This window comes from Sus scrofa, chromosome 14 (genome assembly GCF_000003025.6).
Source record: "Sus scrofa isolate TJ Tabasco breed Duroc chromosome 14, Sscrofa11.1, whole genome shotgun sequence".
Classification (NCBI taxonomy): domain Eukaryota; kingdom Metazoa; phylum Chordata; class Mammalia; order Artiodactyla; family Suidae; genus Sus; species Sus scrofa.
This window is the reverse complement of record NC_010456.5, coordinates 29839019-29858804: the sequence shown is the minus strand read 5'-3', so window position 1 is coordinate 29858804 and position 19786 is coordinate 29839019. Positions and strand designations below refer to the sequence as shown.

The 19786-nt window shown below is 50.5% G+C and overlaps 1 protein-coding gene across 13 annotated transcripts in view; it reads right to left on the bottom strand.

Annotated features, from left to right (window-relative positions):
* The window catches only part of PITPNM2 (phosphatidylinositol transfer protein membrane associated 2), a 155378-nt gene that overhangs the window by 26673 nt on the left and 108919 nt on the right, over nucleotides 1-19786 (bottom strand). For 12 of the 13 annotated variants that reach the window (XM_005670599.3, XM_013982792.2, XM_021074064.1 and 9 more), the window contains 3 exons: nucleotides 12323-12495; nucleotides 1980-2194; nucleotides 774-895 (listed from right to left, as the gene is read on the bottom strand). In XM_005670599.3, the coding sequence (XP_005670656.1) occupies nucleotides 774-895; nucleotides 1980-2194; nucleotides 12323-12400 (415 nt within the window). In that variant the 5' untranslated portion in view covers nucleotides 12401-12495. Of the gene's footprint in view, nucleotides 1-773; nucleotides 896-1979; nucleotides 2195-12322; nucleotides 12496-15415; nucleotides 15718-19786 lie in introns of those variants that run through there. The other variant, XM_021074066.1, reaches the window with a different exon arrangement.

Here is a 19786-nt window from a genome sequence, read left to right as displayed (position 1 = left end):
TCCTGTGGGCCTGGGGGCTGTCGAGTGGCGGCTGGCCCACAGATGTGTTTTGTTTGGCAGGCAAAAGCTTATTGACAAAAATTTATGATTTGTTGTCAACAGTTAGGAATTGGGGGATTTCACATGAAAACCCTTTTCTGGCTTCCCTTGAAAAAGAAGATTTAGGAGTTCCCACTGTGGCACATAGGATCGGCTATATATACACAGCACCAGAATGCAGATTTGATGACCGGCCCGGCAAAGTGGGTTAAAGGATCCAGCCTTGCCACGACTATGGCATAGATAGAAACTTTGGCTTAGGTCTGATCCCTGTCCCGGGAACTCCAAATGCCACGAGGTGGCCAAAAGAAAAAAGATTTAACAGATAGGGTCCATTTCCAGCAATGGCATTGTCAGCAGGAGGGGAGTGGAGAAAAGGCCACCCACCATCCAAGGGAAACATCCTTTGTGTGCCCCGCTGCACTCACACACAACTATCGGCCTGAGGTGACCCCCCCAACCCAAGCACACACCTCGAAGGGATGGGGGGAAGGGGCTCGAGTGGGAAAGGCACTCAGCCTCAGTGTGCACATCAGGAAAATAGGGTCGAGGGGGCCCGTCCTGGCTCCCCTGCCCACCCCCTAACCCCAAGGCTTGCTTAGACTGGGAACTCCCAGCCCAGGATAGGAGCCCATCTGAGGCCTGCCAGGCCCGGAGCAGAATCAAGAGGCCCCCAGACAGGGAAGCCTGGAACTGGCCCATCCCAGGGTGGAAGCCTCAGGGTGGACAGTTACCGATGGTCAGCTGGTTCTTTTCCACAGGAGACAGGCTGAACACATTGGGGTTTTCTCCAGCGTCCGTTTTATAAAAGGTTTCGATGTCAATGGAGAATTTCTCCACAAAAGGGCAAGTGAACCTGTGGGGGAAGGAGCGAATCCATCAGGACCGGGCTGGGTAGGGGTGGGGGTGGGGGGCTGGGCAGCGGAGGAGGGCTGGAGTGGTGGCCGAGGCTCCCGGGCCCTGTCCGCCTCCTGGACTCTCACCTCATCCCAGGAAGAGCCAAGTCCAGGCTGGGGGGGAGGGGAGGGTGCAGGGGAAGAGGAAATCATCGCGGAAAGCTGCCAGGCAGCCCCGTGTCTGCGTGCGTGCGTGCGTGCGTGCGTGAGGCATGGTGTGGACACAGGCACAGGCAGACAGGCCACAAGCACAGGGAAGGTGGCACCGTGCTGAGTGGGCTGAATCTGGAGCAGCACTCCGTGTGACATGCCACCCCGTCCCTTGTCCCCCAAGAAACTGGGTCTGGCAACAAGGAGACAGCCCCTCTCTTTCGGCTGGTGATGAGCTCAGAGGAGGAAAGAGGAGTGACCCTCAAGGATGCTCTCGCAAAGCCCCTGACCCTTGCTGATATGCGGAAGGAAGACTCAGGACACTTGCAGGGACTCCACCTGTTCACCAAGTGGGAGCAGCTCCCTATCTATTCTAACCAAGCAGTGCTCAGCTATATTGGGTGGGGAGCACAGAGGGAAGAGCCCTTTGCCAGGGGGGATCCAAAGAAAGCCCTGCTCAACATGGTTTGTTAGGAAACATCATCATAGTCATGGCCGGTCTCTGGGCCATCTGGTCTACCCTCAATCCGTGTTTCTTCCCAGCTGGTTGATTGCTCTGCATTCCAAGGTGAACATTAAAGTGAGTTTGTGTTTCCTGAGCCTTCCCAGATGGCAAAGGAGTCGTCGATGGCCCTCACTGGACTCATGCCTTCCTGGTATCCACCCCCTGGCAGGCTAGGAGACACCTAAGGGTGCCTCCTCCCGTCTCCTGCATGTTCCCTGAAGGGGATCCTGGGGGACATTCAGGGTACTGCTCAGAGAACAGAGGCTCAGCTTCCCGGGAACCTGGGCTCCATAGGGTGTGGGAATTAGCCAGTCTGGAGGGCCAGTCCTGGGATCTATGCCACAGGTTTGCCTCCCCAGCAGACAGCACGGGGCTGAGGGCAGGCTCACCTGGTTCGGGTGTAGGGGTAGGCATTCCAGGACTCCTCCACCACCCGCAGGGCTGCCTTGGGCAGGATGGAGCGGAACCAGCTGGGGATGTGCATGCCCACATGGTACACCTTGTGCGTGTACTGCCCAGAGCCTCCGGGCCCGTCCGTGTATGGCCGGTTCTCCAGGATCTCCACGCCGCTGCCTTCGCCGTACGTCTCATTACGGCTCTTCTTCTGTGGGGACAAAAGCACGGGCGTGTGTGGGTCCAGAGCACTTTGCAGAAGGGGACGGGCTCAGGAGCCTGGGCCAGATTGCTGAGGGGAAGGAGGGGCTCTGGCCAACCGGGCTGGCTCCTTTTGCGTCATTTCAGGAACCTCCCCAAAAAGGAAACCCAGGCTCCGTGTGCCCCAGCACTTGTGCAAGAGGCTGGACTTGGTTCCCTCTCCAAGCCCAGCACTGCCTAGCACTGCCCCTGTAAAATCCTCTGACACCTGTCTGTCCCAGGACTGAAAGTATTCCTAAAGTCAGAGAAAAGACCAGGATGCCTGCTTTCTCACTTCCAGTCAACACTGAACTGGAGGTTCCAGCCAGAGAAATTAGGCAAGAAAAAGAAATAGTAAGAGGCATCCAAGTTGGAAAGGAAGAAGTAAAACCATCTCAGTTTGCTGATGACACACTCTTATCTACAGAAAAGGCTAAAGAATCCCCCCCAATCTGTTAGGTCTAATATATAAATTCAACAGAGTTGTGGGATACAAAATCAAAACACATAAAAAATAGGACAGGAAATAAAGAACTCACTTCCATTTATAATAGTATCCAAAAGACTAAAATATCTAGGAATAAATTTAACTCAGCAAGAGTTCCCACTGTGGCTCAGTGGTAACGAACCTGACTAATAACCATGAGGATGAGGGTTCGATGCCTGGTCTCGATCTGTGGGTTAAGTATCCTGTGTTGCTGTGGCTGCAGTATAGGCCAGCGGTTGCAGCTCCAATTTGACACCTAGACTAGGAACGTCCATATGCCACACATGCAGCCCTAAAAACAAAACAAAACAAAAATTTAACCAAGGAGGTGCAAGACCCATTTACAAGAAACTATGAAGCACTGTGGAAAGAAATGAAAGAAGACCTAAATAAATGCAAAGACATCTCTGTTTATGCATTGGGAGATTTAATATTGTTAAGATGTCAATATTCCCCAAAGCAATCTACAGATCCAGTGCAGCCCCTATCAGAATCCAATGGCATTTTCGGTAGGGATTGCCTATCAAAAGGAAAAACTGATCTTAAAATTCATATGGAGTTTTAAGGGATCTCAAACAGCCAAAACAATCTTGAAAACAAACAACCTTGGAATGCTCACATCTTCCTATATCAAAACTTACTACAAAACTATAGGACTCAAAATAATGTAGTACTGGCATAGTGCGGATCTATGGAATGGAGATGAGAGTCTAGAAACAAACCCACAGATCTATACACTATACATACTGATGTTCAACAAGAGCGTCAAAACCATTCAATAGGAGTTCCCATCATGGCTCAGTGGAAACAAATCTGGCTAGCATCCTTGAGGACACAGGTTCAATCCCTGACCTTGCTCAGTGGGTTAAGGATCCAGTGTTGCTGTGAGCTGTGGTGTAGGTCACAGATGTGGCTCAGATCCTGTGTTGCTGTGGCTGTGGCATAGGCCAGCAGCTACAGCTCCAATTCAACCCCTAGCCTGGGAACCTTCATATGCCTTTTTAGGGTGCTTCCCTAAAAAGACAAACAAACAAACAAAGCCAAAAACAAAAAAATTCAACAGGAGAAGGAATAGTCTTTCCAACAAATGCTGCCGGGATAACTGGATATCCACATGCCAAAGAATGAAGCTGGACTATGACCTCATGCCACATAGAAACTCAAAATGGATCAAAGGCTTAATTGTAAGAACTTAATTGTAAGAGTCCTATGACTCTTAGAAGAAAACATAGGGCTAATCTCCATGACCTTGGATCTGACAATGGTTTCTCAAATATGACACTGAAAGCACAAGCAGTCAAAGAAAAAATAGGTAAATTGGACTTCATTAAAAATTTTAAAAAGGATTTCAAACCTGACCAGTATCCATGAGGACTCGGGTTTGATTCCTGGTCTCACTCACTGGATTAAGAATCTGGTGTCACTGTGAGCTGTGGTGTAGATCGCAGACACGGCTTGGATCCCAAGTTGCTGTGGCTGTGGCAAAGGCTGGCAGCTGCAGCTCCAATTCGACCCCTAGCCTGGGAACTTCCATATGCTGAAGGTGCAGCCCTAAAAAGAAAAAAGAAAAAAAAAAAAGGCAAAGGAAATTATACCTCAATAAAATTTAATTTAAAAAAATGGACAGGAGTTCCCATCATGGTGCAGTGGTTAACGAATCCGACTAGGAACCATGAGGTTGCGGGTTCGATCCCCGGCCTTGCTCAGTGGGTTAAGGATCCAGCGTTGCCATGAGCTGTGGTGTAGGTCGCAGATGCGGCTCGGATCCCGCGTTGTTGTGGCCCTGGCATAGGCTGGTGGCTACAGCTCTGATTAGACCCCTAGCCTGGGAACCTCCATATGCTGCGAGAGCAGGCCAAGAAATGGCAAAAAGACAAAAAAAAAAAAAAAAAAAAAAAAAAAAGGACAAAGGACTTGAACAGACAAAAGGACCAATAATCACGTAAAAAGATGCTCAATACAACTAGACCTTGGGGAAATGCAAATCAAAACTACAATGACATACCACTTCACACCCACTGGGATGGCTAAAAAGCCGGACAATAAGTGGTGGTGAGGATGTGGAGAAATGGTCATGCTTATACTTTACTGGTGGGAATGTAAAATGGTGCAAAAATGGTGCAGCTGCTAGGGAAAACGGTTTGACTGTTCTTCAAAAAGTTGAACATAGAGTTAGTTACCATATGACCCAATAATTCCACTCCTGGGCATATACATCCAAGAAAGTGAACACATATGTCAACAAAGAAACTTGTAACCAGTATTTGTAACCAAGATTCATAGCCACATTAGTCACAACAGCTGAAAGGTGGAAGCAACCCAAATGTCCATGAATTGATAAATGGATAAACAAATTATATCCATGCAATGAAATCTGATTTGTCTGTAAGAAAAGAAGGAAGGAAGTACTGACACATGCTACAACATGGATGAAACTTGAAAACATGCTGAGTGAAAGAAACCAGACAGAAAAGGCCATACACTGTACGATCCCATTTATATGAAATGTCCAGAACAGGCAAATCCATAATCAGAAAGTAGTTGATTCGTTGCCTGGGGGCTGGGGGGAAAATACAGAGTGGCTTCTCTATGGGGTGATGAAAACACTGTAAAATTGTGATGGTTTCACAACTCTGCGAATATGCTAAAAGCCACTAAACGGTACACTTTAAATGTGTGAACTGTGTGGTGTGGGACTTACATCTCAATAACTCTGGTATAAAATAAAACAAACAAAAACCAATGCCACCTCTTGTACTCACTAAGCTTTCAGAGAGCTCAAACATGAGGAGTGGGCAGGGCCTTCCGAGGCACCGCCTGAGAGACAGGATGCCTGGGTCACCTCTGAGGGTCCCTTGCCACAAATGCCCTTCCCAGGGTCCAAAAGTTCAGGTTTCTGCTTCTGCACAAAACCTCACAGTCAAGGTGCTGGTGACTTTTAAGCCCAGCATCTGTTTCCATGGTGACATGACGGCATTGCCAAGGCCATCCTCGGTCAGCTTCCTGAACAGCACGTGTGCGCACACTCTCACACACACACAGACTCCCAACAGCACTGCCTCACCTTCGGGGCGCGACCCTAGGGCACAGAGACATGCTCTATCTCCATGGCCAAAGCCACTGAGTCCCCTTCAGGAAAAAAAAAAAAAAAAAAAAAAAAAAAGACCCTGGTTGAGGTCATAGATGAGGTCAGAGCAGGGACATGCCATTCCTCGCTCTTTAAAGGAGTCCTGGAACGTGGCCCAGATTCCGTAAGGAAAACAGCGACTGTTTCCTGGACGCTTTCCAAGCTCCTGCTTCTTACAGTAGCTTCGTTTATTAGTGGCTGTGCTAAGTGCTTGGAATGGTGTTTCTCTTTTAGTGACCACAACAACCCCTTGAGAAAGGTTTGGGGCTCCTATTACTGCCAACGTACAGAAAGGAAGGTGGAGGCTCAGAGAGGTCACGTGACCTGTCCGAGGTTACAGTTGTCAAATGGCAGAGCGGGGACCAGCTCAACTTGTTAGAATCCAGGGCCTGCTCATCTGAGGTATTGAGCACCTCAAGAGAAACACCTTGGCACAAAGTAGGTGCTGACAAACAGTTATTAGGCAAGTAAACAGACCCTAGTGCCAGCTCCATGACCTTCTCTCACCCGGGACAAATTGCTTCTTCTGTCTGGTGTCAGTTTGCAAAGCTCTAGTGTCAGTTTGCAAAGTGGGGATGGAGCTACCTATCTGCCCAAGCCCTAATGGACTGGGTTTAAGGGCCCCCCACAATCGATGTCCCCACCTGGAATCTCAAATTGTGACCTTACTTGGCTAGAGGATCTGTGCAGAGGTAATGAGTTAAGAGGAGATAATTTAAAATTTTTTTTCTTTTATTTGTTGGTTGCCTCAAGGCATATGGAGTTCCTGGGCCAGGAATCAGATCCGAGCCATGGCTGCGACCTATGCTACAGCTGGGGCAACGCAGGATCCTTTAAGTGCCTGTGCCAGGCTGGGGACTGAACCTGTGTCCTGGTGCTGCAGAGACACTGCTGATCCTGTTGCACCACAGTGGGAACCCCAAGAGGAGGTCATCCTTTTTTTTTTTGCTTTTTAGGGCTGCACCCAGAGCACATGGAAGTTCCCAGGCTAGGGGTTGAACCAGCGCTACAGCTTCTGGCCTATACTACAGCCACAGCAATGTGGGATCTGAGCCTCATCTGCAACCTACACTGCAGCTCACGACAACGCTGGATCCTTAACCCACTGAGCAAGGCCAGGGATTGAACCCGCATCCTCATGGACACTGGTCGGATTTGTTTCTGATGCGTCACAACAAGAACTCCGAGAGGGGGTCATCTTAACTTAAAAGCGTTACATGATTAATGGTGGGATATCGATCCAATGACTGTTGTTCTTATACAAGGAGAAAATGGATCACACACACACCGAGGGCAGGTGACCAGGTGATGACAGAGGCAGAGACTGGAGTGAAACAGCTTTAAATCAAGGGATGTCAAGGATTGCTGATCACCACCAGAAGGTGGGACAGGAAAGAAGGATCCCCCCCCCAGCCCCACCCCACCCCAAGGCTTTCAGAGGGAGCACTGCCCGCTAACACCTTGATCTTGGACTTCTGCCCTCTAGAACTTTGACAGAATACATTTCTGCAGCTTTAAGCCACCCAGTGTGAGTTGCTTTCTTATGGCAGCCTCAAGAAACGAAGCATCAGGAGAGCTGAGTGGCTGGGTGAGAAGAAGATGTGCATGTTAGAGGACCAGGGCACTTGAAGCCTCTGAGGGCTGAGGTGGGCACCAGGCCTGCCAGAGATCCCAGGACAGGGAAGGCACAGGGAAAGCCAGCCAGGGAACAGGGGCTGGAAGGGTCCCTCCCACCTGGCCTCGCTGGGGCTGCACAAAATCCCCCTGCCATTCAGGTGGCTTTGGCCCGAGTTGCCTTTATTCTTCCCTCCCAGGAAAGCCAGTCTGCCCCCCATCTCCCCTAGCAGCTCCCTCCAGAGGCTCAGGGGAGATCCTCCCTCGCCTTCTCCAGCTTTTGCCAGCCCAGGCGTTCCTCAAGTGGATGCCTCCCTCTGTCTCTGCCTCCACTCTCACATGTCTTTTTCCCTGGGTCTCTCTCTGTCCTCACCTCTCCTTACAGGGACTGCAGTCATTCGATTTAGGACCCACTCTAAATCCAGGATGATCTTAAGATCCTTAATAAATTACATCTGCAAAGACCCTCTTTCCCAATAAGGTCACAGTCTGAGGTTCTGGGTGGATGTGAATTTAGGGGACACTAGTCAACAAGTGTCCTCCATCCCTCCTGTGAGTGAGCTCCAGCCTCCCTGTGGGAAAAACAGGAACAATACCCTGATGATCCCACACCTCCTTGACACGGGAGCCCCTTGCCACCTCCTCCCAGGCTCCTGACACTCAAAGCCAGGCCTTCAGCCACATGAGTCTTCTGGAACCAGCACATTCCCCAATAGTTGTGACTTCAGAGAAGATAACAGCTGGGTGGACAAGTACAATGGAAGAGGCAGCTAGACATGCTTGTAGATAAAGCGTGGCTGCCTTGAGCCAGCTGTGCATCCTTAGGCAAGTTCCTTGACATCTCTGAACTTCAATCTCTCAACTGTAAATTGAGGACAAATACCACTACCTTGATGGGTATGGTGAAGATTAAAGTAAATAACATATGTCAGGCTCTTGGCATCCAGGCTACCATCACCAATTGTGACAATGGCTATGATCACTCAGGGGTGTGAGGGCCACAGAAAGCAGTAGTAGAGCCACTGGCACCCAAACTGGTCCTGAGTCTGGACACCTTGCGTGGCACTTTGGCGCCTCTGTACAGTAGATGCTTGGTAAAGATTGGTCAAGTGGGGAGTTCCCATCTTGGCTCAACTGTAACATTCCTGACTAGTATACATGAGGACATAGGTTCGATCCCTGGCCTCACTCAGTGGGTTAAGGATCTGATGTTGCTGTGAGCTGTGGTATAGGTCACAGATGTGGCTCAGATCCCAAGTTGCTGTGGCTAAGGTGTAGGCCAGGAACCTAGCATGGGGACTTCCATATGCCACAGGTGTGGCCCTAAAAAGACAAAAAAAAAAAAAAAGAAAAAAAAAAAAGGATTGGTCAAGTGAACAAATGGACTCTGGTTCCAACTGTTATCAGTTCCCTCCAAACCCAGGAACCCCTTCAGCTTTGGGGCGGGCACCTGGGGGCTGATCTCTGGCTCCCTTCCAGCGATGGCATCTGAGTAGGGGTGTGCCCCCCAACCCCCACTGAGGGCACAGCTGAGGTTGTCATGCCACTTAGCTCTTCTCAAATCACACTGATCTCTGCTCACACCGGAAGCCACTGCCCATCCCTGCCAACCCCTCCTGTAAGCAGTGCTGTGGTGCCGTCCCTGAGACAAGGGGCAGACAGGCAGGAGAGATGCACTGGGGGATGAATGCCCAGTGTGAGCTTGACCCAGACCCCCCCTGCTTGCCCACGCAGGCTGGGTGGGGAATTCACCCCTCCCCCTTCTATCCCCTCCCCCACCCCTGGGGCTTGGGGGTTGCAGGGGAGGAGCCCAAGCCCCCAAAGGCCTGGTGCAGAAAAAGCATCGGATGAAGGGGGTGGGTGGTAAAGGATTCAATACCAAGAAACCCCTGCCAACCAGTGCCCTCAGAGCTGTCCAGGGTCCTGGCTAAACTGCTTCTGGGCACTCCCTCTGCTGGGCACCTTAACGGATGGAAGGCTCTCCCAGCCGGATCAATTTTTCTTCTTCTTTTTTATTCTGGTCTTTTCAGTGTTGCACTTGTGTGGCATGTGGAAGTTCTCAGGCTGGGGACAGCACAGCCCACAGCAACGCCAGATCTGAGCCGCGTCTGCGACCTACACCACAGCTCACGGCAACGCCGGATCCTTAACCCACTGAGCGAGGCCGGGGATCATCCCTTCATGGATGCTAGTTGGGTTCATTACCACTGAGCCACAACAGGAACTCCTCTTCTCCTTTTTTCAACCTTGAAGAACATGTACACTGTGCGCTGATCAAGCAGGTATGAGGCAGTTTGACATGTGAGCCCATCTTGTTCACAACCTCAGGGTGGGAGTGGCTCGTGCAGAAGGCAGGCCTCTTCCTGGCATGCCACCCTAGCTGGTAAGTGGGATAAGCCAGCAATGAACTGAGGTCCTGCTCTCCTCTCCACAAAAACAATGCTGCCTTCCTTGATGGTCCATCCCTCTTGCAGGCTCAGCTGAGAACAGAGGCCCTGCTGGGGCACTGGGCCCAAGCCCTCAGAAGCACTGGGCTCCCCTCCCCCGGTCCCACTGCTCTGGCTTATATTCAGCGGGCTGTACACACATCCATCTCCTCGCAGGCAATCCTGGAGCACAGAGGCACTTTGCATTCATCTCTATAGCCCAGTCCTTGGCCCAAGCCAGGCACGGAAAGTCTGGCAAATTTAACTCAGTTTTTTTTTTTTTTTTTTTTTTTTTTTTGTCTTTTTGTCTTTTTGCCATTTCTTGGGTCGCTCCCGCGGCACATGGAGGTTCCCGGGCTAGGGGTCGCATTGGAGCTGTAGCCACTGGCCTACGCCAGAGCCACAGCAACACGGGATCTGAGCCGCGTCTGTAACCTACACTACAGCTCACGGCAACGCTGGATCGTTAACCCACTGAGCAAGGGCAGGGATCGAACCCGCAACTTCATGGTTCCTAGTCGGATTCGTTAACCACTGCGCCACGACGGGAACTCCTAACTCAGTTTTTTAGCAGCTTTATGGAAGTGTGACTGACATACCATGAGCCATATATAGGTAAAGGTACAGCCGGTGAGCTGTGATGCATGTTCATACCCATGAGGCTGTCACAGAGTGGAGATAATGGGCCTGTCCATCACCCCCACTGTGGATGGACCCCTCCCTCGGGAATGCCGGGGCCAGGGGGAGGTAAGACAAATGCTAGAGCGGAAGCAGAGGAGGCAGACAATGTCAGTCTCTGTAGAGCCCACAGGCAGCCCCGGGCCTGCAGGAGGCATCAAGTAGGAGGCTGGGAACATCTCACGTTAATTGGCGGCATAAGGGTAGATGCTTTTAAAAAAAACACCTTAAGACAGTTGGTGAGGATGGCAGGTGTTCCGCGGAGCCCTGAGTCAGAGGTGATTACATGCTCATGAAAGCTGTGATATTCTGGGAACTGAAAGTCAGTCCCCTGAGAGCTTGAGGCCCCTGGCCCCTCCCTGGCTGAGGGTTGCCTGCTGTGGTCCAGGGCTCCCCTGGCTCAGGAGGAATTAAGAAGCCGCAGGACCAACCGCGCCTTGGGCAGATCAGCCTGGTCCTTGAACAGTCTGAGCAATTTCCAGAGTGCTTAGCGCTGGGGGGCTGATGGAAGTCTCTCCTCTCCCCACTCTCCAGGAATAATTACGGGGTAAGTGGTTTGAGAGGGAATTGAGTGGCGCTTCTGAAGCAGCGTGGAGCAAACAGCACCCCAGAGAGGCTGAGTTTGACTTCTGTTCTCTTCCCTGTAAAGCTTCCCACGCTGAGGACCGGGGCAAGCTTGGGATGGAGGAGGAGGTCAGAGCCAGGCTAGGGGCAGACCCCCCTGCTGGGAAGAAAGCTGCCAGGCCACGCAAAGGGCTGGGGCACCGAGGACAGGCAGGAGGCTGGCAAAGAAGCCAGGATGGGGACCCACAGGGAGCGGGAATTGTGGTCACATCTGGGCCATAAGCACCCCATCCTCAGGCTCCCCATTCTGGGCTCCAGGTTAGCCAGGCACTGAGCAGGGAGGCCAGCAATGTCTTGGCTGGGGTGGTCATCATTTCTGGTTTGTCCCAGGACTGGTCCTCCTCCAAGTCATTTGTGACTCTGTCAATCAGCCACACAGCTGAGGGCAGTGAGGAAAGTGTGTACCTGGAGCCGGGAGGCAGGCGGTGTGCTCCTGGACAAGTCATTTAATGTCTCTGGATCTTGCACCTTCCTGTCTGACAAATGGGTTGTTATGGGCTGAATGTTTGTGTCCCCTGCTCCCCAGATTCATATGTTGGAGCCCCAACCTCCAAGATGATGGTGCCAGGAGGTCAGGCCTTTGGGAGATTATTGGGTCATGGAGGTGGAGCCTTCATAATAGGATTGCTACCCTTATAAAAGAGGCCCCAGGGAGTCCCTCAATCCTTCCATCCTCCCGCCACGTGAAGACACAGTGAGAAGGTGGCCAGGAAGAGCACCCTCACCACACACCAAATCGATCAGCACCTTGATCTTGAACTTCCCAGCTTCCAGAACTGTGAGAGATAAATGTCTGCTGTTCAGGCTGCCCAATCAATAGCATTTCGTGATACAGCCCAAGCCAAGTAAACACGAGTATATCTGGATCGGCAAGAGGATGGGTATTAAATACAAAGAGTATTTTGTATTCGTCAGTGCTGTGACTACAGTGCTGGCGTGACAACCCAATGCCACTAGCGTCCCCAGTGTGTTGCCTGTGCCTGGCATCATGCTTGGAAGCCAGAGCTCCAGGGCCATTCAGACACTGACCAGGAGCCTACCGAGCAGAAACTGCTGCAAAGGCCATGGTGCCATCATAACCCACACACTGGTGTCGAGAGCTGCTGTGTGCATGGTGGGGCCCACCCTGGCCCCACCACCTACCTGTATCATGTACAGCTGGGCGATGCGGTACTCCTCCACAGTCATTGGCAGAGGAATCCGATATTCCTTTATAATCATCTTGGAGTCCAAGCCTTCCCGTCAATGGGGAACTGCGTGTTGGGACTTCTAGGCAAGGTTCCTTAAATAACCATGACAAAATTCACCAAGGACCCCTGAAAGAGAAAGAGAGGGCAGGAGAGTTACTTTCTGCAAAGTCTGGTGCGTGCAACAGCACGGGAAGGGCCTGGTCTAGACTGGAGGCTAGGTTCTGGTCTCGATTCCGCCATGAGCCCACTATGTGACCTTGAGCCCACCGAGTGACCTTGAACACGTTCCCTCACCTCCCTAGCCTCCATATTCCCTGTGTGCTAAGCAACTGTGTAAAGGATGTATATAAACTCTGATCAGCCACGGGGAAATAAGGGATTGTTATTCTGTTTGCAAGGGCCAGGCAATGGGAGGGTATCACATCTCTGAGAGTAAAGAGGCTGCAGCTTCAGCTCCCCCATATTCTGGAGTAGATAGAGGAAGGCATGGTGAAGGCAGCACGTGACAATGGCCAGCAGCAAGGTGGGACAAACAAAATGATGAAAAACAGATGTGAGGAATTTAAAAATTGGTGGTCTGGGACCCTTCAGTGTTGGGGCAATTGGTTCTGCTCCTGTCACTGGCACAGATGGCAATGCTGCTTCCTGGCAAGAGGTCTCAAGTTATCCGAAAGAAGAGACATTACGTATGGCTTCACTTCGATCCAAAGCCAACGGCTTATTGCTGTCTACTCGACCGCTGACCCTGGGCTAGGTCTTTGCAGTGGAAGAGAAAAATAAGACAAAAGGGTAGATAGATTGTAGAACAGGCGAATGATACCTCAATAAAGCTATTTAAAAATAAAAGCAAGCAATGTGTTCATAGCATCTTGTGTTTAGGATGACAATAAATTCGATGAAGACTTTTTTGTCTTTTTAGAGCCGAACCCACAGCATATGGAGGCTCTCAGGCGAGGGGTCGAATCAGAGCTGCAGCTGCCGGCCTTCGCCACAGCCACAGCAATGCCAGATCCAAATCGCATCCTTGACCTACGCTGCAGCTCACAGCAACGCCGGATCCTTAACCCACAGAGAGAGGCCAGGGGTCAAACCCACATCTTCATGGATACTAGTCAGGTTCATTACTGCTGAGCCTACGATGGGAACACCAGAATCAGAAGAGTACTTTAGAAGAACCACGCTGGGGACAGCAGGTGGTGAGGACCCATGGTGACAGAAGGCAGGATGCCAGCTAAGTGATAAAAGCAAGGGCCTGACCAGGCAGACAGCCTCCCCAGGGCACCGTGTGTATGATGCCTGAGCATCACCCAGGCACTAACGTGTTACTGGAAAACTAACGAGGCTGGGGAAAGCGTATATACCAGAACTCTTGGGAGAGTCAGTACATAAGATGCAAAGAAATTCTTTAATAAACCACCTAAGGAGAGAGATGGAGGGTGGGGGGTGTATATAAATGGGCCAGAGGTGGCAGCCCCAGTGTTATTAGCTTTAAATGACCCCTGTATCGTTTACTTCTTTACAGCAGGTAGGACTATTAGCCCCCAAAGCCCCCCAGCACCAAACTCGACTTCTCACATATCCAATTGCATTTTACTTTTTACGGCCGAACCCGTGGCATATGGAAGTTCCCAAGCTAAGGGTCAAATTGGAGCTGTGGCTGCCAGCCTATACCACAGCCACAGCAACGTGGGATCTGAGATGGGTCTGCAACCCACACCACAGCTCATGGAAACAGCGGATCCTTAATCCACTGAGCAAGGCCAAGGATCGAACCCGCATCCTCATGGATACTAGTTGGGTTCATAACCCACTGAGCCACAATGGCAACTCCCCCAATTGCTTTAAATACATCCAGATCATCATCTTTTTTAGCCAGTTAGAGTTCATTTACTTTACATACCCTTGAAACAGCCTCCAACATCTGCTAACCATAGATAAGACAAACCCAGGGCCTGGAAAAGACCCCAAAGAGGGAGTTTTGTGACCTAGAGCCTCTCCATCGTGTGATTCTGAGCCATGTCACCTAGAACGTGAGCCCCCTGCCTGACACCCCCTTCCTTTCTGGGTGGAGGTCCCACCTCACTGAATCTGGAAGGCCTCTTGCTGGGAGAAACTTTTCCCCTTGCACAACCGTCCCAGCGCCATCCAGTAAAGCTTGTCATCACTCCTTATGCTCATCCTATGTCTTCTCTGATCAACTGTGAACCCCACGTGGAGAGGACTCAGCTCTTCAGAGGCCATGTTCACGTGTAAACATCGTCGCTGACCGTCCTTGAAGCTGTGGGCCCAGCCAACAGCTGACAAGGCACGTCAGCTGGGACACCAGCTAAAATTGTCCAGGAGGACGAGATGGCAGAGGCTGCAGACTGCCTGGACTTGGCTCTGAGACCCACTGGTCCAAGCTCAAGTCTGGCTGGGAGCTGAGGCCACAGGAGAGAAGAGTGATGGCCTAGAGCCTCAAGGTGCCACCTCCTTCCAGGAGAGGGTGGGAAATAAGACCCTGGGCTCGGCTGGGGTGGCAAGGCTCCCAGGCTGACTCTCTCAAGAGGCATCCAATTTGGGAACCTCCTGACACAAAGGAGAGAGAACCATATGCTTGGGAGAGGTTGGAGGAAATGAGGATTGGAGACAGGAAAGGGAAAACCTAGGTTCAAGAGGGGCCATGTTTGCAAAGATTTTCCACAGGGTTAGTGGCCTCCTTCAACTGCAAGGGGTAAATACAATGACCCAGAGTGACCTTGAGCAAGACCCATGTCATCATCTAAATAACAAAGAGGGAGTGCCCTGGTGGCTCAGTGGGTTAAGGATCCAACTGTGGCTCAGATCGCTGTCATTGTCACTGCTGTGGCTCGGACTGTTGCTAGGCGGGTGGGTTCGATGCCTGGCCTGGGAACTTCTGCATGCCGCAGGCATGACCAAATAAATAAATAGATAACAAAGAGCTCAGATGCAATCTCTAAATATTCTCAAGAAACTTGAGGAGTCTAAACAATCTGCCTTTCTGGAGTCCTCACAGCTCTATATTAAAGGACCCACCCACGCTCACCTGCACCCAAGTCAGACCGAGTGTCTACTCGTTTGCCTCCTCTAGCCCACCAGGCACCAGGGCAGGATGTGGGGCAGGACTGTGATTATTCCTTAGGAGTCATCATCTCTTCCTGATGAGCTACACTTCCAATGCCATCCTTAAACCTGGACAGGATCTCAGAGCACGAGCTTGCACCCAGACACGGGCTTGACTCTCAGATTTCAGAGACCCTGTGGACATGTGTCTGGAGCATGTTCAGAATTACGTTCCTCTCCTTCCAGAGTCTCCGCTTTCTTCTTCTTCTTCTTTTTTAAATTTAGGGACGCACCTGTGGCATAGGAAGTTCCAGGCTAGGAGTCGAACTGGAGCTACAGCTGCCAGCCTACTCCACAGCCACAGCAATGCGGGATCTGAGCTGTGTCTGCGACCTACACTGCAGCTCATGGCAACACCAGGTCCTTTAACCCTCTGAGTGAGGTCAGGGATCGAACCCGAGTCCTCATGGATACTAGTCGGGCTTCTAAACTGCTGAGCCACAATGGGAACTTCCCGGGTCTCTGCTTTTCTTCTCCCAGAGACAACCTGCCTGGTGAGCTGTAATCACACAGGTGGTGTCCACATGTCCATGTGCAGGGGGCAGAGGGCACAGAGAAAGGGAGGGGACACACCCAGAGGTCCCTCAGTGGCTCCTCAAAGGCCAAGCTTCATGCCGACCCAGGGCAGTAACCCCAAGACAGTTCCAGAAGACAACATGACGCTTAGTGCTGCTCCATCTCCTGCTGGGCTGGAAAAAGACAGCTCTGCTTCCACCCCAGAGGGCTAAAGAACTGGGGCGATATGGCCATAGAAGGAAAGAATAGAATAAATGGTTCTGTCTAGTCACAGTAAAGTGCACAGTTACTAGTAATAGCAGAGAGGGAAAAAAAAAGGAGTTCCCTGCTGGTCTAGTGATTAAAGATCTGGCATTGTCACTGCTGTGGTGAGAGTTCCATCCCTGGCCCAGGAACTTCTGCATGCTGAGGGTATGGCCAAAAAGGAGGGAGGAATCAGAACTCTTAAGAGTGACACAAGATACGTGGGCAGTCATAGCTAGAGCACCATCCTGAGACCTGAGGTCAAAACCTGACAATGTGCATCCACGTGTTCATTGCAGCTCTATTCACAATAGCCAAGACATGGAAACAACCCAAATGTCCATTGACAGACAATTAGATTAGGAAGATGTGGTATATATACACAATGGAACACTACTCAGCCATAAAAAAGAACGAAATAATGCCATTTACAGCAACATGGATGGAACTACAGACTCTCATACTGAGTGAAGTCAGAAAGAGAAAGACAAATACCATATGATATCATTTATATCTGGTATCTAATACACAGCAAAAACGAACATTTCCACAGAAAAGAAAATCATGGACTTGGAGAATAGACTTGTGGTTGCCTGGGGGGAGGGGGAGGGAGTTGGTGGATTGGGAGCTTGGGGTTAATGGATGCAAACTATTGCTTCTGGAATGGATTAGCAATGAGATCCTGCTGTGTAGCACTGAGAACCATGTCTAGTTACTTATGACGGAACATGATAATGAGAGAAAAAAGAATGTATACATGCATGTGTAACTGGGTCACCATGCTGTACAGTGGAGAAAAAAAAAATGTGGTGGGGAAATAACAATAAAGAAAAAAAAAACTGACAATGCTTTTCCTAGCCATGTGACCTCTGTGCCTGTCAAGCCTTGGTTTCTCCATCTGTTAAACGGGGATAACAGCACCCACTGTCCAGAGTCAACACAGTGTCACAGAGATAAGGGCAGGTGAAGTGCTCACCTGCCAGGGTGTGTTTGTCACCCAGTCCAGAGAGGACCTGGGAAAGGTCTCATGGAATGTTGAGCTTTAAAACCACGTGAGCTGGGCTTCTGCTCAGTAGGGCAGGTGGGAGGAGGCCACTCTGGTAGAAGGACTAGCACAAGCAAAGGCCCTGAGGCAGGAATGTGCTGTCCCATGGCACCCACCTCCCCCTGGTGCATCCCCAACATCGCTATGGCCCTGGAGGGTGAGGCTGGAGTGGAGGGTAGGCAGAGACCACCTGTTAGCCTCTCTTCGTGGGGCAGGATGTGCTCATGACTAAGAGCAGGCTGCCCCCAGCAGGTGGGCATGACAGCCCCTGCACCTGCCTGTGAAGTTCAGTGTCATGGAGGGGAGCAGGGTGTCAAGGGGGCTTCGCCTGCTTCCAGGAGACCAGCACCCTCTCCCATGGGAAGAAAAGACACACTCGCCAGACGGGGTGTGACCACAAAGCAGATGTTTCACAACCAGCACTTCCATGCAGAAGCAAAGCTGTCTTTCCGAGAAGCCCCTGGGGAAGGGCTGTGGTCACCCACCTGGCCGGGGCTGGTCTCCGGGACACAGTCACTGCCCCTCCCCACTCGGGTCCCTGTCAGCAGCAGAAGCGGAACTGAGGAGAGGGACGCTGGCCACTCTGAGGGCTGTCTTTCAAGGGGATCACTCTGAAGGGGCTGACAGTCTCTTATCTCGTTAGGTACTGGTATTTAAAGTTAAGAAAGTCGGGCCTATTTCTTTCTGCCCCTATGCTAGTTGGTTCCGACAACTGTCCTGACTTCCTGTTGAAGACTGTGAGGTATGAGCATTTCCGCTCTTGAAACAACACAGGAGGACTAAAGATAGAGAAAAGTCACCATCGCCACAACACGAGGAAACGGCTGCAACCCCAAACCACAGGCCATGAAGGACAGCAGCCAGACACCACGTCTGAGCTGGGAGGAAGAAGCATGCTGAGAGGGGACAGGTGCCACCGCAGACCTCAGACACGGAACGACGGAGTCTGGGGCTGTGGATGCCCTAGGGGAGGGGAGCCATCACCCTGCCTTTGGTTTTCTCCTTTTTGCTGATATATGACATACATCCAGAAAAGTGCACGAATCATAAGTACAGATATATTTTCACAAACGGAACACACCCATATGACCAGCACCCAGATCAAGAAGCAGAAAATGAACAACCCCAAAGTCCTCTCCCTCTAGGCCCACCTCTCTAACCATGGATAGACAACTGCCATCCTGCCTTTTGCCTGAGCTGTATTTTGTACTAGGGTTGAAGCCTACGAACTGCCAACATCCAACTGTCTCTGACCCACCGAACAAACAATTGCATATGGAATCAGGCTTTATGTGTGCTTTTGATTCTGGCTGCTTTTGATCAACATCCTGTACCAATTTGCTGCACGTAGCTATAGAGTGCTCACTCTCATTCCGGTCTAGCATTTCACTGGGTGAATATTCTATAATCGATTTAACCATTCCATTGCTGATGGGCATTTGGGTTATTTCCAATTGGAGGCTGATGGGAAGAGTGCCGCTGTGAACAATCAAGGACATTGCAGAGATGCAATTTCACATTCTGGAATAGAAGAGGAGTGAGAGCTAATGGGAAAATCACACCAATATGCCATTTCTATGCCAGAACCTAGTTTTCTGGGTAAGGGAGTGAAGTGGGGCTGGGGAGGAAGAAGGGGCAGTGAGGGGCTGGTCATAATACAGACAGTCAAAGACCTACAGAGGTTTTCTGTGACTGTATGAACCCCCAAATCTTGAGAGAGCTGGAATCTCTGGGCACAGGATAAATAACAGCTCTGGGAAGAGAGTCTTCCAGACAATATATGAGCCCAAAGTGATCTGCAGACCGTTCCAGATCACTTCCTACATTTCCCACATGTTGCTATTTAGAAGGCAGTGAGAGAAAAGTAATCAGAAAGGAAACCATATGAGTCCTAAGCATTAGGGATGAAGGGCCAATGAAGAACATGCATCACAACAGAAATCATCCAGAGAAATGCAGAAAGACTTCAGAAAAACAGCTCTTGGAGTTCCCTGGTGGTGCAGTGGGTTAAGGATCCGGCATTGTCACTGCTGTGGGTTGGGTTGCAGCTGTGGCACAGATTCGATCCCTGGCCTAGGAACTTTTGTAGGCATGCCCCTCCCCCCAAAAAAAAGAAAGAAAGAAAAGAAAGAGAAAAACAGTTCTCTGTAGACTCAGATAAATTACAGGATATAATCTCTTAGAAACAGATAGGGGATGGAAGGAAACAAAAATCTTTTTATTATCATTATTTTGCTTTTTAGGACCATACCCACGGCATATGGAGGTTCTCAGGCTAGGGGTCTAATCAGAGCTATAGCTGCCGGCCTACGCCACAGCCACAGCAACGCAGGATCGGAGCCGCATCTGTGACTTGCACAAGACATCCACAAGGCCTTAAAAAATTACCTGATGCTAAAATCCAACCAAACAAAAGATAAATAAAAGCAAGTTCATCAAGGAGGAATCCTGGTGAATACTGAATTAATATTTTTGAAATCATGGTAATTA